Source organism: Mandrillus leucophaeus, unplaced genomic scaffold (genome assembly GCF_000951045.1).
Source record: "Mandrillus leucophaeus isolate KB7577 unplaced genomic scaffold, Mleu.le_1.0 Scaffold501, whole genome shotgun sequence".
NCBI classification, from domain to species: Eukaryota; Metazoa; Chordata; class Mammalia; order Primates; family Cercopithecidae; genus Mandrillus; species Mandrillus leucophaeus.
The window spans coordinates 359002-379861 of record NW_012105377.1 but is presented as its reverse complement, the minus strand read 5'-3'; the positions used below and the strand labels follow the sequence as shown (position 1 = coordinate 379861).

At 34.6% G+C, this 20860-nt stretch overlaps 1 protein-coding gene across 5 annotated transcripts in view; it reads right to left on the bottom strand.

Annotated features, from left to right (window-relative positions):
- Positions 1-690: 690 nt before the first annotated feature.
- Positions 691-20860, bottom strand: part of ATG5 (autophagy related 5) — a 152881-nt gene continuing 132711 nt past the window's right edge. For all 5 annotated transcript variants that reach the window (XM_011996073.1, XM_011996075.1, XM_011996076.1 and 2 more), the window contains 2 exons: positions 19163-19280; positions 691-2909 (listed from right to left, as the gene is read on the bottom strand). In XM_011996073.1, coding sequence (XP_011851463.1) covers positions 2773-2909; positions 19163-19280 — 255 coding nt within the window. In that variant the 3' untranslated portion in view covers positions 691-2772. The remainder of the gene's footprint in view (positions 2910-19162; positions 19281-20860) is intronic.

The following is a 20860-nucleotide window of genomic DNA, read 5'->3' as shown; positions in this document are numbered from 1 at the left end:
CCTCCCAAAGTGCTGGGATTACAGGCGTGAGCCACCGCGCCCAGCACACATAAACCAAATTTCTAAAAACTGAAGAAAAGGTTATCTCAAGTAGTCTATTAAAAAAATACTCTAGAAGGATAACCATTAAAAACTACAGTCACACAATGTCAAAGCTTATATATAGTTTTCTCAGAAAACGATCAACTCCTAGCTTGTTTCCAGTGATAAATGTAACAAGACTAGTACACTAAATGAATTCACCTCACACTCAGATTGGAATACGGTTTACACCTCATCATCCTATAAAGACTGATAGGTCAACTTAAATTACAAACAAGTTACTTCGGGTCCCTAAATCTGTAAGAAAATCTTGGTGCTTATCAATTCAACTCTATCCATAATCAGAATTTAGGTCATCCAAATGAAAATCAACATCATTTATAAAGGACAATGATTTAATCGGAACTTATTCCTTCCTAGTTAACAATGCCAATATTTAAAAACATATTTCTATTTTCCTAGGAGGTCACTATTCACTATTAGTCAAATAAAGATATTGGGGGTCTTCTCCAATTTTCTTTTATATTCTCTTCTATATCCCTCCATCCTTTCTATTTCTCCAAGAAACTTTTATGACAGTTTGTGACTAAGGAAATTTTAATGATTTTACCAACAGGTAACTTGTTTTAAATAAAGACGGACACAACATTTATTTAATTTTTTAATAAACGATAAAATTTAAATATTCAAATAAAAAGAAACAAAAATAGATTATTTAAGCCAGCATGAATTTCTGGTTTTACTCTTCCTCTGGGGCATTATGTAGGCTTGACTTACCTGGGATTAGAGTAATAAAGTTATGATGCTGGTACAATAATGAATGAGGAAGTAAAAATGGGCAATGGCTTGATAAAATTATTTACTTTCAAATCTAGATCAGAAGGTCACTCAAGCCTACTGCAAAGGCCTGATACTGGTCTTGTCTGTATAAAACTACTCTGGCTTTCCATTCTTACCACACTTTCTTCATCACAGCTTAGTGTTCCCTGCATTCTGATCCTTTCACTCACTGAAGCTCACTTCAATCTGTCAAAACATCAAGGGGGAAAATCCCCAAACCGAACCGACGAATAAACACTCTTAATGTGAACAATCATATTCAGACCAGCCTCTTGTGCAAAAATACAAGTCAGTGGATTTTTTATCCTTACATAACTCAAATATTGCTATTTTTTTCCTGCCTTTACTAAAATGGCACTTTCGTTTACATCAACCAATTGTTTTCTACTTGCTTCTAATTTTCTGAGATTGTATTCGGTACTGGTTATTCTTTTTGATTAAGCTTTACAATTTCCATTCCAGAATATCTGGTCTTTGACTAACTTTATCCAATTTTGTTTAGAAATGTGCTATTAATCAGTGAAAATCACAAAAGGAAAAAGAAAAGGAAGCAATGAACAATAGTAGAATCTCGCTTCAGCATTCATATAATTTTTTATAAGAAAAACATTCATTTTTATTATGGGATCTAAAACCATGATCGTGTCTGCTACTGTAAGTCTTTTAGCATATTCATATGGGTCAACATTCAATATGGACAGCAAGCTAGCTCACAAGAAACGAAATGTAATGCACAAATATGTTTGATTGGTAAAATCCCAGAGGCTTGGTAATAAAGTGCAGCAAACTTTCCTTATATTGAATAAGAACTCCAGTAACCTCTGGACATTTTTGGCAAAAATTAAAGAAAAGGTACTGCAGTCAGGAGACAGGTAATCTTTAAACTTCAAAAGACTGACTACCAGGGGACCACAGTTTTTCATTGGCACAGACCTGGAGCCAATGAAAAACACTAGCTTGGAAGGAATGGGTTTTTCCAAAAATGCACAATTACTATATACAGATGCTTTAGGATACTATGGTTTGACAGGCTTACAGTGATAAAACAGCAAAGATGAACAGTTACAAGATTTATAAGTGTAGTGTGTAAAGAACACAGGTTTTTTAATTGGCAGGAAGAAATTCTATGACAGATCCTGAGACAAGTGATCCTATGCCCTATATCCACCCCATGCCAATGGCGACCAGTCAAAATGGTAACACAGAGTAAAAAGTGATCTAGTGTATGTGAGTCAGAAAGTACTTGAAAAGTGACAAAACTGTATGTTATTAAATGACAAAACATATTTAGAGGCTTTATTTAAAAATCTCTCACTGTTCATTATCAAAGTTACAAGATTGCATACCAATAGACAGACTGTAAACATAGGAAATTTTCGTTAAGGAAAGATGGGTTTACTGTAATTCAATCTTTTACAAAAAATTACTTGCAAGTTATTGATAACAGAATTTCTCTTTTACTTTCTTAATTCTCTTGAAAATTAAACCAATGTTTCCACTTTCATGAGCTAAAGTTCAACCATGGTCACCTTAGGAAATACCCCTGTTTATTTGTTAATCAGAAATACAAATCGAGTGGCACATATTTCCATTTTCTTCTTAGGCCAAAGGTTTCAGCTTCATTATATTTTACAGAAGACTTGCAGTGGTCCGGTAAGTCTTTCATGTCACAGCTGAGGTTTAATGATGGCAGTGGAGGAAAGCAGAGGTGATGCAAAGTAAGACCAGCCCAATGGCCTTATCTGACATGGAATCTTTTTCCTGTTTGGCTTGCAGCAGCAAAGTGTTTCTGGTCAGGTTGCCTCCACCAAACCTGATTGAAGCAAAAGGGTGACATGCTCTGATAAATTCCATTTAAGGATGATTCCATTCAGGCAAACAGTTGATCCTTCAATCTGTTGGCTGCGGGATGATACTAATATGAAGAAAATTATCCGGGTAGCTCAGATGTTCACTCAGCCACTGCAGAGGCGTTTCCAACATTGGCTCAATTCCATGAATCATCACTTGATTCTTTTTTTCCCCATCTATTCCAAGAAAGAAATCCAACAACAATAAAAGTCAGAACAGTTGAAGAAAAAATAATCTGTTGCCTTTTGAGAATCCTGAGTGCATTAAGTGGATTTTAAACCTGTTCTGTCCCCTGAACAGGAAATGTGGACATGGAGAAAGTTCAAATGTTGCAGTATGTATCACCCAAAACAGAAACCTGAGGGTTACAATATATTCTGATAAAAATTCTGTTGCTGTATGTGAAAGTATTACTTCTTTCTTAATTACTGTGCTTACTTAAGATTGACGTTAATGAAACTATAGTGGCAAAAACAGCCCATTGTACCAATGACCAAAATTTATTTTAGTTATACATTAAAAACTGTACTGTATGGTTATTTAAAATGACAAGTATATGAAGTAGGTCCATACATATTTTGAAAATGTAAAACAGAAATGTGACTAGAAATCAAGAATCAGATCAGTATTTGAGATGTTTAATAAGACACAGGTGAGCTTTAGTTGTTTTCAGTAAAGCTTTCAAGTATGTATCAAAATATCTTAGAGATACTATTTGAATAACAGTTAAAATTTTAATGAGAAGGGATTACAAATCTGACTCAGGGATTCCTGTTTTAGAGTCACAAAGCCTGATTGATTTTTGTTAACATCCACTTGCTAATTAAAAGGGGGCTGAAATTCACACCTTTCTTTTAAATTCAATTGTATTCCAAATTAAACTTAAGATTAATTTTGTGTTTTTCATGATTTTGGTGTGTTGTACTGACAACTTTTAAAGTAAACAGAAATATTTTTTGTCATAGAAAAACAAAAAAAGCAAAGCCAAACTCCTTTAATGAAAAAGAAAAAAAAAAATAGAACCATCAAGAAACTCTGTGTTACGCACAATTTTGGGTTTTTCTCCTTTACCATCTCTTCAAAATACAATGTCTTAACTGCTCGGCTTCCTGGTGACAGAAGACAACAAGGAAATGGGGAATCACGAACTCTATAAAGGAGAAATACCCTCCGTTTTCCTTTCTGCTCTGTTCCAAATGACTTTTGAATCTCTAAGTGCTCTAATGTCTGGGCAAAATGAGCTGATGATGTATGGTGATAATGACTTGGCTGGCACCTGAAACAAGAGACCCTTTTAAAGAAATATTTAGACTTCCTGTTAGAGGCAGCACAGTCCCGGGAAGTGACAGTCAACAGAGGACACAAAACACTACAGAGTTGATAAAAGAATGTGAAAAATAAAAACTTAACATACTAACAATTCCAAAGATAACCAAATAAAATATTCCAAACAAACTCCCAAATCACTGCGCCATAGCTTAAAACAATTTTGAAAAAAGGTATCACTTCGTAATACTACTAACCTAAAAAAATGCTTTCCTTATTTTTTCTTTGTTGCAACTATACGTAATTTTTTACACAGTTGTGATCACAGTGTTAATACAATGATTTGTTTTCATAATAAAATATTAAGTTATATACAGAATACTATAGAAAGCACAGTATTAGTACTTTGGGAAGATTTTTTAAACATTGGTATTCAAATGCAGAAACCCTCAGCTATCTGGAATGATTCATTGCTTGTAAGTTCTAGTTTGCTACAGCTTTACTGTATTAAATCTTTCTTAGAATATTTGAAAACATTTCCGGTATAATTCTCTTCATATTCGTATATTTCTTTGAAATATTTTAATATTCTCAGAATCTTCCTCCTACTTAGCACTGAGTCAAAAAATGAAAGAATAGTGGTGTAAGAGTAAAAGTTCCTTATCTCTAAAGTTTTTCCTTAAGCCAGAGTCACCTTTGTATACTATGAAACAGCAGAAGAAACAAGTCACAACTCAATATCAAAAAATACTATGTCTAAAGCAATATTTAAATGTGGGAGCAAATACAATATGGTATACAATCCACTGATGATGCACAGTATATCTGAAAGGCAAAAGACCAACCACGTTACAACAAAAGGATTGTTAGAGTTTATGAGTTGTACAACAGAAGCTGGAGGACATAAGCACTATTCAAACACTGTAACAAGCCTAATAAATCCCCTTACCCAAACCCTGAATAGGTAGCATTGATTCTCTGGTTTAGAAGCTGGGGCCACTTTAAAGTGTCATTAACTAAATTTAAGTAACTAAGGAAAGAATCTAAGACTGTCATATCCCTCAACAGAACAGTTTAAGGTTTTAAACATATTATTTTGTCACAGACTACATATGTCCAAATATTTCACCTGTATTTATGTATTTTGTTTATTTTCTGACTTGCCTCAATAACACAATTTTAAACAGAGGGATTTTTAGGACAGCAGTTCCCTTGAAACTTCAAATCGAAGTTTCTCTCTTATTTGTTACTCTGTCCCCAGTGCCTAGTACAGTACCTGACATATACCATAATTAGTTAATAAATATTCTCACTGCTGGGATAATGTTCTTGCTGGTAGAATTACACTGCCAAAATTAATCTTTTTGGAATGCTTTCTGATAGCTAGCCCCACCACGTAGAATAACTCTACCTGTAAAGACTGCTTTGGTTATTAAAACAACAAAGTCAAAAATGTTTCCAGATAAGTCAAATGTACATGCTATCCTTAATTCATGGTACCATACATAACAACACAGCATGAGGAATATTTTAGCAATATCAAAACCAATAAAAGAAAACAGGCCAGGTGTGGTGGCTCACATCTGTAATCCCAGCACTTGGGGAGGTCAAGGTGGGAGCACTGCTTGAGCCCAGGCGTTCGAGGACCAGCCTGGGCAATAGATCCCATCTCTACAAAAAATAAAAAAACTTAACCAAACAAAGATTAGCTTAGCTGGGCATGGTGGTGCACACCTGTAGTCCTAGCTACTTGGGAGACTGAGGTGGAGGAATGCCTGAGCCCAGGAGGTCGAGGCTACAGTGAGTCGTGATGGCACCACTGCACTCCAGCATGGGTAACAAGTGAGACCCTGTGTAAAAACAAAAATTAATAATAAAATAAAACAGTAAAAAAAAAAAAAAAGAAAATCAGTAGGTCTCTTTTTTTCTTACAGTACAAAGGAAACACTTGATACTGCTAAAGTAAACAATATTTTTGGTAAACATGTCTTTGTGTTTCAAAATGGGAATCTAGACTTTAATACTTAGAATGAGAAATGTCACTACAAAGAAAATGACTCAGGAGAAAAACGTTACTGTACGCCTCTCCCACTCAGGTTTTTAAAAGAAGCTGGCTTGAAGCTTTAACGTAGGCAAACATATGAGACAGTAATCAAGTGAACTAGTTCTATATGAACTTCTTTTATACAGGGCACTTTTTGGAGAGTAATTTTTGTTATGGTTTCAAACTTACAGTGTACCCTTTCTAATATAAGATATTCTTTTACATAACTACAGTATAGTTATCACAATAAAAAATAATATTGATATATCATGATATATGAAATAATATATTCATGTAGTCCATATTCAAATTTATCAACTATCCCAATAATGTATTTTTCTTCAATCTAGGATTCAGTCCAGGACTGTCTTAGTCTGTTTGTGATGGCTATAATTGGATAATTTATAAAGGACAAACATTTATTTCTCACAGTTCTGGAGGCTGGGAAATCCAAGATCAAAGTGCTGGCACCTGGTATGAGCTTCTTGCTGTGTTCTCATATGGAAGAACGTGGAAGCGCAAGAGACAGTGAACCCACTCTTGCAAACCCTTTTCATACCAGGATAACACCCCCCAAAAGGCCTCACCTCCCAACACTGCTGCATTGGGGATTAAGCTTCTAACACGTGAATTCTGGGGGACACATTCAGGTCATGTCAAGGATGCACATATTGCATTTAATTTTCATGTTTCTCTATTCTCTTTTAATCTGCAACCATTTTTTAGCCTTTTCTACATTTCTTAACTTTTACAATTTTGAAGAGTACATCTCATTATTTTGTAGAATGTCCACATAGCACTTTATAAAACCAGCATCTACTTAAAAGTGAACATTTAAAAAAATGTTACATTTTAGGAAAAATATATTCAGGTAGATTTTGGTTATATGAGTAGAATGGTAAGAATTACATATAGAAAAAACGAAGAAGAAAAAAGAAAAATCACATTAACTACACAAGTCATTAATAGAAATCACAAAGTTAACTTCTTATGTATATACTAAAAAATGATGCCTACATATAGACATGTATACAATGAATGCTATCAATATACAATAATATAAATGAGACATAAAGGAGAGAGGGCCAATTATGCACTACTAGTTAGCAAGGTAGTAATGAAAGACAAATTGGGGGTTAGGCAACTTGAATTCCAATTCTGGCAACGAAGGGCTCTGAGCAGGTCTCACATCACTCTGAAGCTGTTTCTTTATATATAAAATGAAAATGCCTGTATAGATGTATGGTTTGAAAATCTAGCTGACCATCAGAATCATGTGGGAAATTAAAATTTTATATATATATATGTGTGTGTGTGTGTGTATATATATATATTGAGCTGAGCTCCTCTCCAGACTTTCTGAATCAATTACCGGGGTAAAGTCTTTTTTAAAAATGTTCCCTAGAATGAATCTTATGATCATACCAGTGTAGAATTTTTCTGCAAACAAAATTTTATGTAGAAACCCAATATATAACACAGGTAAAGATACGGCAGCTTTTGCTAATGTGGGATTGAGACCATCTCCTAAATTCTGCTTGCTGATTTATAACCCATGATAGCTTCTCATTTAACTCTGTGAGTCAGTTTGCAAACTGGTCCAGAGTAGAGGATCACTAACATGTCTCACAGTTCTAGTATCTAGGTCTTTTATGCCTAAACAGCAAAATATTTCTTTCAGAGTGCAAGCCATCATAATTTATTAGTTTTGAATTCTCAAGGAATTCACTTAAACTTCTGAGTGTCTATTTCCTCATCTTACAGTGTGAACAGAGAATTCTCATCTCCAGTTACACGAAGGATTAAATGGGATATCCAAGCAAAGCACTCAGCAGCAACCCTAGCACAGGACTTGGACACAGGTATTCAATAACATGAGTGACTCTTCTCCACCCCTCTCCTGCTCACTCTCTAATAAAAAATAATGATGTCAAAAATATAATTGATAAAGTATGTGAGGAGAGAAGATCAGTTTTAAAAAGGTCACGATTTAGTAACAAAAAGTAGAGTGATTTTAATTCTCTTCCCACACACAAGTTATAAGAATAAGTTCATTTTTTTTAGTACTAGATAATCAAAAGATATATAAAAACCATGGATTCACTTATGTGATTGGCATACAAAGGGCTACAAGAATTTGGCTTCATGGTAATACCTCCTGAATTATTCAGTTCCATTTTTATGCAGTATGGCATGATTTTAATAAATGTATTTTTTAAAAGACAACAAAAACCCAGACTCGATGATTATGCAAATTAAAAGACATTAAGAAATATTCTTAAGTATTATAAACCTTCACATTTATTTAATAGTGCTCTCAACACATATATTCAAGAGGAGCACACCACCTGTAAGTCAAATGAGCCCTACTGCAGTATAGATATATCATTTAATAGACTTTAGGTAAGGTTTTTTTTTTAAAAAGATGAAAACATTCAGGTAAACAAAAACCTTTCAAAATCTTTATGTTATACATTTTAAGTATATCATTTGAGAATGCACACTATGTGATAAATTTGAGTTCTAAAGATTTCTATTACTAATGGCTGCTATCTTTCTCATCCCAATCTGGGTTTTAGGTCTTATTTAACTAACCCAGTTTCAACAAGGAATATGATCTATAAATGTCTTTAAAAACAGGTGACTTGAGATTCTAGTGAGGTGCTTGAGTTTCCTTCTTACCATTCATATTTAAAGGAGACTTAAAGAAATGGATGATGTATCTTTAAGGGAAATTCATACATGTTTTTAACAAGAAAATTTCAGTTTAATTAATTTTTTAAAAGCTCATACTTATAAATATGGAGAATTCTAAGATCAAATGGTATAATCATTGTGTTCAGCTTTGTGGCTTCCTATTTATATTTTATAATTCAGCAGAAAACGAATCTTGGAAAGTGTGATACTGAAGGTAAAATTTCTGAAAAATACTTAACACTGCTGAAAAAGTTTTAAAAAATAGAGAGATGAGCTTTCTGATTGCCACTAGCCTGAACAATTTTGTTCTGTCTGACAAATTCTTTAACCTCTGATATGTTCATTAGTAAAACACCAACTAATTGAATCCATCGACATGAAAAACCACAGGCTGAAATGTGAAGTGCATACATCATGCTGAAGGATTTTGTCTCAGCCACGGAGGTAATAGTCAGCGAGGTCAGGTCAAAGAGGGTTAAACCAAGTCAGGATATAGCCAAAGAAATACATCAAACGCTGATTTTAAAAGGGCAATTAATCTTGGACAGAAATGCTTCCTGGGGAATGAGATCTCAATCTTAAGAGCACACTACATGATGTAGCAGTAAAAATGAACATATACAAGCTTACAGGGCTTTTATCCTATGATCACAAACAGAAGGAGAGTGCTGTTTATCAGAAAAATACAAACCCATTTAAAAATACTTACATTAACTTCTTCCGGATCCATACTCACTTAGCAGGACAGGTCTTAATGAACATGCAATATCCCCGTATATACCAAATACCAGGTATACCAAATATCTCTTTCCTTGCATACAATTTATATCTTTATTATTTCTATCCAAAATATTTTCAGAGCTTTGACTCTTAACATTTTAAACAATTTAAAAACGTGCCCATATTAATTATTTCATTGACTTTTACTTATAATCCTTGTATTTCTTAGTAAGGAGGACATAAACTAAAATTTAAATTATATAAAAAATCCCATATGATTAGCTGTAATTATAGAAAGCAAAGTGTATTAAATTAAGTGATTGTAAGACCATTTTAAAACTGATTCAAGGCTTCCTGACAATAAGATAAAAATGTGGTAAAAGTTAAAAATTAAACCTTGTTCATTAATAAATAAATAAACTTTGAAAACAATATTATTTCATCTGCTTTCATAAAATGACCCAGTAACTCTAGTTGGGTGTAATAGGGTCCATTAATATTTGTCAAGTATGAACTACAGAATAGCTCAACTTAATTGCTTTATTTAAAATATAGACACTAATTGTACTGTTTACATATGGTCAGAATGAAGCCCCACAGTACCTGTTTCAATGAAAAGATGACTTGTTTTTAACTGTCTGCATATACCATTATTTTGGTAAGAGAATTTTGCTTTCTAGTGCTAAAAATGAAATAATTATGCAAGTGTATGTTTCTCATTTTGGGGACAGTCAAGTTAATTCATTTAACTTCTTGAGATTAAGATAACAATAATTCAGAAGGAGAAACCAGAAGCATCTTCTGTCAGGTCCAGTAATCTCATCATTTCCAGTAGTGGAGAACAATCAGCACTATTTCTTTGATTTTAGAAAAAACATATGTCAATGGACTTAGTGAATTAAGAGATTCTTTATCACCAGAATTAGTCAATGTTGCCCATGTGCTAAGACAACACGAAGAGATGGAGGGAGAGGAAAGCAATCAAAGCAAATAATTTGATTCATTTAATCTTAGAATTTAATAGTATAATGATAAATTAAGAAAATATATTGTAATTAGTAAATTTAAACTGAGCCTAACAGATTATTTAAACATGCTTATGAGGGCTACATTTGAAGAACTTTTAGAATTCCCACCATGAATGACATTGTACCATTTCTTCCATAAAATATGTACACAATAAGGAATAAAAGCAGAGAGTGCTAGGCTCAGACTGAAAGGAGAGGCTCCCATTATAGCCAAGTGACCCCATCCCGTATGTCAGGCTTACAGTATCTCCACAAAGTTACAAATGGACTTTCCATGGTCACTTGTGAAGAGATTAAACACCAAATATATGTACAATTTGCTCTTTATGGTTTTCTTCAATGTGAAACTACCAGCAACTATCTATTACAGTCTAGTTTTGGACCTCTTGCCTTAAAGAGGTTTAAAATATTTTACCAAGTATATGATCATAGTCAATCTGGCTGCAGGAAATGCAGTGACTATGAAGATGCCTTAGTAAAATAAGCTTATTTCTTCCATACCAGAGACACACTTCCGGCAGTTCTAATCATGTCCAGAAGTTAACTTCTAAGAAAGTAGAAATCAATGTCTCTTGCCATAACTTGAGTTATTTTATTTTTATAAGCAGTTACAATATTGATTTACATTTAGAGCATTATACATTTATAACTTCTATGTGTAGATTGAACATCGCCTACTTGTCTTTGCATAGTGGAATTAACAAACAACAAAAAGAAAAACAAAATTGCTTCTTTATCACTTTCCTTTGTAAATTTCTTATGAGTATAGTTCTTTTACTTGTGAAAAATGCTAACAAAACTCTAAGAAACAAAAAAGATTCAAATATAAAGTCTCAAAAAATAAAAAAGACAATGAAGACTCACTTAAAAAAATTTCTGGTTCATTTAAACTCTGTACGCATCCAATAAGATGGTAGTGGGAAGCCTCATTATTTTATAAAATAAGAAAACTGAATATTCATTAAAAAAACTCTAAATGATTGCCCAAACCAAACAGTGTGAAGGTATAGAGATACTAATTCCTTCTAATTCAAATTGTAAATGAGTATCTAAAGAATTACTGAAACTGTAAATCCTGCAATCTGATGAGGTTTGGGGATTGGAATTTTTTTATTCCTGTGGCATGAATTTGCAAACTGAAGTGCCTATTCTTCTGGGGGCAGTGCCATCACACTGACAAATGTGATTACTGCTCAAATATTATCTCAAATCACAAGATATTAACCAGCTTCAATTTTGTCCAAATACTTAAAGTATCTGCCTTATATGGTCAGCATGAGAGTTATATGTTTCTTTTTCTAATTGCTTTATGTCTGAAAAAAATTTATCTTGTCAGCTAATTCACTTTATTAACATAATCTAATCATATAGAGCAAAGCAGAAAAAATGTGAATATACCATCTTTTCTTTCCTTTTTTCTGAGATGGAGTTTCACTCTTGGTGCCCAGGCTAGAGTGCAATGGCGCGTTCCAGGTCATTGCAATCTCCGCCTCCTGGGTTCAACCAATTCTCCTGCCTCAGCCTCCCGAGTAGCTGGGATTACAGGCATGCACCACCACACTCGGCTAATTTTGTACTTTTAGGAGAGACGGGGTTTCACCATATTGGTCAGGCTAGTCTCTAACTCCTGACCTCAGGTGATCCACCCGCCGAGCTTACCACATTGCTGTACATTACATTAGAAGACTGGGAAATGAAGTATAAGTGGGTAAAGCTTATAGGTGTTTTATATTCTCCAAGGTAAAAAATAAATGTTCTTGATACGTTATTTTTAATGACCAAAGAAAAAAATATTTCACTTCAGGTCTGGTACAGAAGCTTAGATCTCTGAGTCATTTTAACTACAGCTGAAACCACCAAAACAATTTACCTGAGCTCACCTTTGGTCATTTCCTGTTACCGCCAACTTGACTAATTCCCTTAGCCATTTACAAAAAAAGAAAGGAACACACAAAAGAGCTCATCATTAGTTACTCCACAAGCAGCAGCTCATCATTAGTTACTCCACAAGAATAACGACCTAAAGCACGTATTCATAAATACTAGTACATTCGACTTTCATATGATGAAATCAGACAAAAGTATTTCATCACTGAATCACTTGGAGGGAGCAGAAGACAATGGTGCCACACAACTTTTATGAAGTACTTTCTCTTTTCATCATGTGATGACAGCAAGTTCTTATCCATACACACCCAATCTTAAAGTCTTTCGCTTTCAACTTAAGTTGAGTGCAGGTGTGTCAAAATACTTCACGTCTGACATGTCTGACAATACTACAGGTGAACTGAACCAGGAAGCAAATGGGTTTTTACTGAAATAGTGACTCGATGTTTTGGATACTCTACACAGATTTTTAAATGACAATTTTTTTTAAATACGTAATAAAAAGAAGAGGCAAAGATAGAAGTTTTTCTAAAGAAAAGATACTGGTGTTAGAGATGTGGCTTCCTCCTGCAATGAAAGATACCATCAAAAATACCTGAAAAGAATAGGCACTATCTATGTCATTTCAATGAAGTGTGTGTTCCGCAGTCAAGAGAAGCATTTGACAGTTTGCGTGGGGAGAAGTCTGACACACAATGTACTCACCTACAGCACCTGAAATCACCTAAAAGGAAGGTTTGTGGATAAGGTTGTGTGGCTGCGTTGCCTCACTGCTCCACTCTTAAAAAAAAAAAAAAAAAAAAAAAAAAAAACCACAAGGGAAGTCACACTGTGTATTCCCCAGAAAAGGATGTACACGTAGAGCAGCCTAGAAATTTAAGAGAACAAAGACTCTCTTTGTCTCTTTTAAAAGAACAGCTTCACAAATTTGTGTGCCTTCCTTGTGTAGGGTCATGTTAATCTTGTCTTGTAACCTGGGTCTAAGACCAGAATAAAGGTGTATTCTGAGAGTGTGTGTCAGTTCAAAGCACCTGACTGCTTTTCATTTACATGCCTGGTGTTCATAATCACCATTTAAAAAATTCAACAAGAGTGGTCAGGATTATATATAGGAACACTAAAACAACAAAGCAAACAAAATAAAAACAGTAGACACTCAGGTTTCTAAGATCGTATCAGAAATATTATTAAGAGAAGAGCATATAGGCAGATTAGATACTAAACACAAACTGAAGAATAAAGATCTGTGAAAGTAAAATAGTTAGGAAAAAGCAAGTATTTCAGAATGTTATTTGAAACTAAATCAAAAAGTTAAAAAGAAAGAAAGAAAAAAACAAACGGCAGCATAGTAAAGAGGAAAAACCAAGAGACCACCAGGAGATGGAGACCTGTGTTCTAAACCTAGTTCTGCAATTAAGTGGTTAAGACACCTTTGGCAAAATCATGCAAAAAATTAAGAGAGCAAACTTTGGGAGGGCAAGGCGGGTGAATCACTTGAGGCCAAGAGTTCAAGACCAGCCTGGCCAACATGGTGAAACCCTGTCTCTGCCAAATATATAAAAATTAGCCAGGCATGGTGGCACATGCCTGTAATCCCAGCTACTTGCGTGACTGAAGCACAAGATTGCTTGAACCTGGGAGGGAGGGGTTGCAGTAAGCTGAGATGGCACCACTGCACTCCAGCCTGGGCAACGGAGTGAGAATCTGTCTCCAAAAAAAAAAAAAGGTAACTTGAAAATTCTACAGTTATACAATTCTTTAAAGACGTAAAATACAGTATTAACACCCAACTAATTTCTTCCCACTCTAGGCACTCCTTACTCCTTAACCACATCCACGAACTAGAAATTGGCAACCATGAAATAAAAATGAATTGAACTAAAAAATTTGTCATTAACAAAATAAACAATAAAAAATTTCAAGTAAGCCCTCTTTCCTGGATTACAAAACAACTGTTAACTTTAATTTTTACAGATAAAACACAAATGTATCAAGGGAGACCACCTTATATAAACTTGGGACTAGCAAATATGGATCATTTGGTGTCTGTGACAATTGTGCTGCTGTTAGGGGACAGATCATTATAGAACATATTCCTGCCAAGGTTTTGGGTTTCATTGGGGTGTTCTCATTCTATAGTCAAGGATGCTATAACAAAGTAAATTTAAAATGACATATTTTAAAAAGTAGATTGTCAAAAAAACATCTAGGAAAAGTGCAATAAGGTAGTCACTTGAGGCTGGGTGCAGTAGCTCATGCCTACAATCCGAGTACTTTCTGAAGCTAAAGTGGTAGTATCACTTGAGTGAGAAATGTAAGACCAGCCTGGGCAACACAGTGAGACCCCACCTCTTGTTTTTTAAAAGGTAGTTATTTGAATATTAAACTCTGGCTTAAATTTCATTTACTCCTAATTGACAAAAGCATTTGTTATAGTTTTGTTGCTTGTCCCCGCCAAACCGCAGGTTGAAATTTTATCCCCAAAGTTGGAAATGGGGCCTAATGGGAGTACTTGGGTTGGGGGCGGGGGGTGGATACCTCATGAATAGATTAATGCCCTCCCTGGGTGTGGAGGAGTAAGTGAGTTCTCACTGTCTTAGTTCCCACAAGAGCTGGTTATTATAAAGAGCCTGGCACCACCCTGCTCTCTCTGGCTTCCTCTCTCACCATGTGACCACCGCACACATTTCCCTTCAGCTTCCACCATGAGTAGAAGCAGCCTGAGGATCTCATGAGATGCCCAATATCCAGGCAGCAGAGCTGTGAGTTAAATAAACCTTTTTTCTTTATAAATTACCCAGCCTCAGGTATTTCTTTATAGCAACACAAACAGACTAAGACAGCATCTAGTTTTTTTAATGTTCTTTAAAGTACTATTACAAAGTACTCAGAAAGGGAAAAAACACAATACAGAGAACTGAGTAACTGAAAGCCAACGTTGCCATGGACAGGAAAGAGGTTTATGGGGTGTATCTCTATCAGCAATAAAAACTATTAACTTTTTAATTACACTTCAAATGAAGATAACTCATCTATATTCCAAAATCCTCAAAAACACAGAAAAATAGACATTAAATAGATCAAAAACAAACCACCTTATAACACAGAGAAAATGAACTAAAAAAGTAAGCTTATTCTTGAATTTCTGGGAATTTCTCAGAAGTTATGAGTTACTTAGTCAAAATTTATGTAGCTTGAGTTCAAAAATAAAAAGTTTACTTAATTGTCTCTAAAGATATACAGGAAAATGGCAACACTGGTTGTCTCTAGAAAAGGGAACTAGGTTAGAGTTTGGTGAGCAGCAGTTAGGAAAGAGACTTTTTACTAAATTCCGTTATATATGCTTTGATGTTTAAAATACGTAAATGTATTGTCTATAAGAAAAAAAGTTTTAATTATTTAACTGAACACAATCCATTAAAAAAAACATGATAGGAATTCACCAAAATGAAATGCTTTTATCCTTCAAAAGAAAATGAAGACAAGGTTGGGTGCGGTGGCTCACACTTGTAATCCCAGCACTTTGGGAGGCTGAGGCGGTTGAACCCCCTGTGGTCAGGAGTTCGAGACCAGTCTGGCCAACCTAGTGAAACCCTGTCTCTACCAAAAATACAAAAATTAGCCGGGCATTGTGGCAGGCACCTGTAATCCCAGCTACTAGGGAGGCTGAGTCACAAGAATCACTTGAACTCGGAGGTGGAGGTTGCAGTTAGCCAAGATCGTACCACTGCGCTCCAGCCTGAGCGACAGAGCGAGACCCTGTCGGGGGGGAAAAAAAAAGAGAGAGAAAGAGAGAAAGAAAATGAAGGCAAGTCACAGAGTAGGAGAAAATATCTGCAAATTGTATGTCTGATAAAGGACTTGTATCCAGAATATATAAATAATGCTCAAAACTCAGTAATAAGTAAATAATCCATGAAGAAAACAAGAAAAGGATTTGAATAGACACTTCATCAAAGAGATCTACAAATTATAATAAGCACATGAAAACGTGTTCAATACCATTAGTAATTAGAAAAATGAGAATTAAAATCATCATGAGATACCACTAGGATGGTAATATATGTGAGTGAGAATGTGGAGAAACTGGAATTCTTACACACTGCTGGTAAGACTGTAAAATGGTACAGTCACTTTGGAAAAGGTTAGCAGTTTCTTTTAAAATAAAAAATAAACTTGCTATATGACCTTGTCACTCCACTCCTAGGAAGCTACCCAAGAAAAATGAAAACAAACGTCCACAGAAAGACCCATATTTGAATGTTCCTAGCAGCTCTGTTTATAAAGGTGAAAAGCTGGAAACAGTCCAAGCACCCATCAGCTGGTACAGGGAGAACCAAAATGTGATGTATCTACCCAATGGAGTATTAGTCACCAATAAAAAGGAACAAACTATGGACACTTGCTTCAATATGGATGCAACTCAAATACATAATGTTAAGTGGAAAAACACAGTTGCAAAAGACTCTATGTTGTATGATTCAATATATGTGAAATATCCAAATAGGCAAATTATAGAGGTAGAAAGCAGGCCAGTGGTTGTTTATAGCTGGCAGTGGAGCAGAGATTAGCTACAAGGAAGTACAAGGAGATGGAAATGTTCCAAAAACCAAATTGTGGTGATGGCTGCACAACTCTATAAATTTACTAAAAAATCATTAAATTATAAAAAAAATTATTTAACTAAAACTCTTATTGAAAGCTAAAATTACACAGTAGAAAAGATGGATTTGAATTCTAAGATAGTATTATGATCAACTTAATGTTAATTGCTCCATGATTTAATGATCGTAAATAATATGTTTCATGGTAATGATAGAAAGAATTCAGTAACTGGATTGTTTAGCAAACATTTACCCCAGCACTAGAGATACATGGATGTGTGTAAGACATCATCAGAAACCTTACTATAAAGGCTAGTAAAGTTCAAGGAAGACTTTATAAAATGTATTTATAACCTCTTAAACCCTGTTCAGTTTTAATAATTTTGGGTAGTAGTCAGTGGTCTCTTCCTTCAATCCCTTCTGGTATTGGTGTATTATTTTAGATGCCCTTCCCCTTCCTATTGAATCTCTGTTCATTTTTAAAGCGTTATATACATGTAGGAATGCTAGTATAGGCAAGCAAGCATACTTGACTAAGGAAAATCGCAACATTCTCAGGCTGAATGACACATATTTTGGGCACCATATTCTTTGCTTAGTCATTTAGGCTGGAATACTACAACATTACCCCCAAACCCACTGTTTCTAATTCTACTACTTAGGCAAACTATTTCCTTAGATGCATCATATTCTTCATGAACTGTGTGGTATATGTCATGCAAGTAATACTGCATTCCTCCAATTCAGAATACATTCATAAGAAGCATTATCTGTTAAAGTATTACCTTCATATATACTAATGCATTACCTCTTTCCTTCATGGATTTAAAGTTTTTTTAAAAAATTCTGTTATATAATAAATATAACTCTATGCAATTTTTATGTCAATATAGTAATATGCCACTGAAAATTTCCCCTATAGTTTAGTAAGCATTAATAGGGCTGGGATTCAAGAGCAGCAGGACATTTTACACACACACACACACACACATACACACACACACACATACACACACACACACACACACACACATACACACACACACACACACACACACACACACACACACACACACACACACACACACAAAATGTGGTCATTTGGTATTCATGAAGGATTGGTTCAAGGATCGCTGAGGATACCAAAATCTATTGATGCTCAAGTCCCTTATACAGAATGGCATAATATTTGCATATAACCTACGCACATGTATGCTTTAAATCATTCATCTCTAGATTACTTGTAATATTTAACGCAATCTAAATCGATATAAATACTTGTACTGTATTGTTTAGGGAACAATAACAAGAAAAAAAAAAAGTCTGTTTATCTTCAGTACAGACATAATCATCCATTTTCTCTCCCAAATATTTTTTATCTGCTGTGGGCATGATGTGGAGCTCATGGATATGAAGGGCCAACTGTATTAAATACATATGTATATCTCATGTATTCAAGAGTGTGTGTGTATCTGTGTGTGTGTGTGTGTGTGTGTGTGTCTGTCTGTCAACAGTGGTCTCTATCAGTTAATGGATTATGGGCACTGTTTTATTGTTTTCTGCATTTTCTTGGTGTTCTGTATGTTGTAATAAAGAAAAACAGATTTCAGCAATTTTAAAATTTGTCCCTTGCGTGCAGGAAAACACCCTTAACCTAAGTTACAAAATTAGGGCCATGAAACAGATCAAGTTTTTGAATGAACCTGTAGATTGTCAAAGCCTAAAAGAACAAGGTTAACTAGAAAAGAAAAAGCAGAAAGTAGTAGAAAATCCAAATAAAATACTCATCAATTATTCAGTATAACCAACTTTCAAATATCAAAAATAAGAAAATTATTTTTACCATTTCTGACTTCTTTAAAGTTAATAAACAAAATGCAAGATTAAAAGTAGTATTTATCAGAACTGAATCCATAAATTTAAAACCAGAGTACCAGAGATGTGCTAAGAGGGTGATTTAAAAACTGTATTCTATTTTGCCAGAGAGTCGAGTCCTCGTTTTGTTAGTCAATAATTTACAAAATAATATATTAAATATTAAGTGCTTCTGTTTGAAAAGACTTTTTACCATAAGATACGAAAATATCTTCCTGAAATAACCTGTTATTTATAAATGTGGAATGCTTATTTTACTTCAGTAACAGAAAATGAAAGAAATGTTTTAATGTTGCTCATTGTATTACCTTCAGGATCAACAGCAGAAGGACAAACTTCTTTGAGGAGATCTCCTAGTGTGTGCAACTGTCCATCTGCAGCCACAGGACGAAACAGCTTCTGAATGAAAGGTCTTTCAGTCGTCGTCTATTTGAAAAATGAAAAAATAAGTCAAGCAATTAAGTCTTTGTTGCTGCCAATTACAAATTTATATATCATAAACTTTATGTTGGCATTAGGTGCCTTTTGATACAGTGTTAGCAGAATTACACAACATCACAGATGTGTGGTATCACTGTGAAAAATGTTTAACATGATAAATTCCGGTAAATCTAATTCTGAGGAAACAAGCAGACAAATTCAAAGTTGGGTGGGACGTTCTAAAGATAACTGGTTGGGACCCTTCAAAAACTTCAAGGGATTAAAAAGCAAACAACACAAAAAGATACCAATGAAAGCATTTCTTCTCAGTATCTCTAAAAGAGACTAACAAAGCAAAGACAAAACAGAAACCCTGGCTGAATACTGAATTGAAGAAGGAAATTTTTTAGAAATCCAACTATAAAACACAGTTTTGGGATAAATGGGGAAATACAGAATGGACAACTGATAATATTATTGAGTTACTGTCAAATTTCATAGGTATAATAAGGACAATCCTTATTTTAAAGAAATTCATGTTCAAGTGAGAGAGAGAGTGAGTTGTGGGGTGTGTGTGTGTGTGTGTGTGTGAAGACAAAGCAAAAATAAAAAAATATTAACTAATGCTGAATTTAGGTAGAGGGTGTATGATTTTAGTACTTTCATTATTTCAACTTTTCGATAGGTTTCACGGTTTCCAAAATAGCAGATGCAGCCATTTCATCTGACAAAAACTGTTAGGAGCACTACACCATAATTTACTGCTAATAATCTCATTGTTTTACTCACTTTTAAAATTGTTTCATTTACTAAATGTCCTTAGTGATGATGGAGGCTTTATCATGACAGAGTACAGAGGCTCTGAAATCAGCCAGTGTCTATGAAGACCACTACTGTTTGCAAGATCTATGATCTTGTACCCAGTTTCCTTTATCTGCTAATTTGGGACATTCCATATCTCTTGAGTTTGTTGTGGAAATAAATGAGCAACTGTGCCAACCACAGAGTAAATAAATAAACGTTAAAGAGAATAAAAGCATTTTTACCTCTTCTCTCCCTCTTAACTGCTATTTCACTTTAAGATGGTAAATTTTAAGCTTTCTGAGACGAAAAATCATTAAAACTTAACAAGAACAGAGAAATGTCATATATATATATAGAGAGAGAGAGAGAGAGTTTGTTTTTTGAGACAAGGTTTCACTCTGTCACCCAGGCTGAACTGCAGTGGCGCAACTCCCAAGTTGCAATTCTCCACCTAAGCCTCCAGAGTAGCCGGGACTGTATGTGTGAGTCACCATGCTCAGCTAATTTTTTATTTTCTGTTCGGGCAGGGGGGGCGGGGGGCGGGTCTCACTATGTTGCCCAGGCTGCCTCATATTTTATAAGAATATGATTTCAAACACTTAGGCATTAGAGACAAGTTTTTGTTTTTGTCTTTTAATGACAGAAATATACCTCAACATCTTTGACACAACTGTTAAGAGATTTGGTTTAAAAAGAAATAGACATGGATAAAGTGGGAAACTATCATTCTCAGCAAACTAACACAGGAACAGAAAACCAAACACCTCGTGTTCTCACTCATA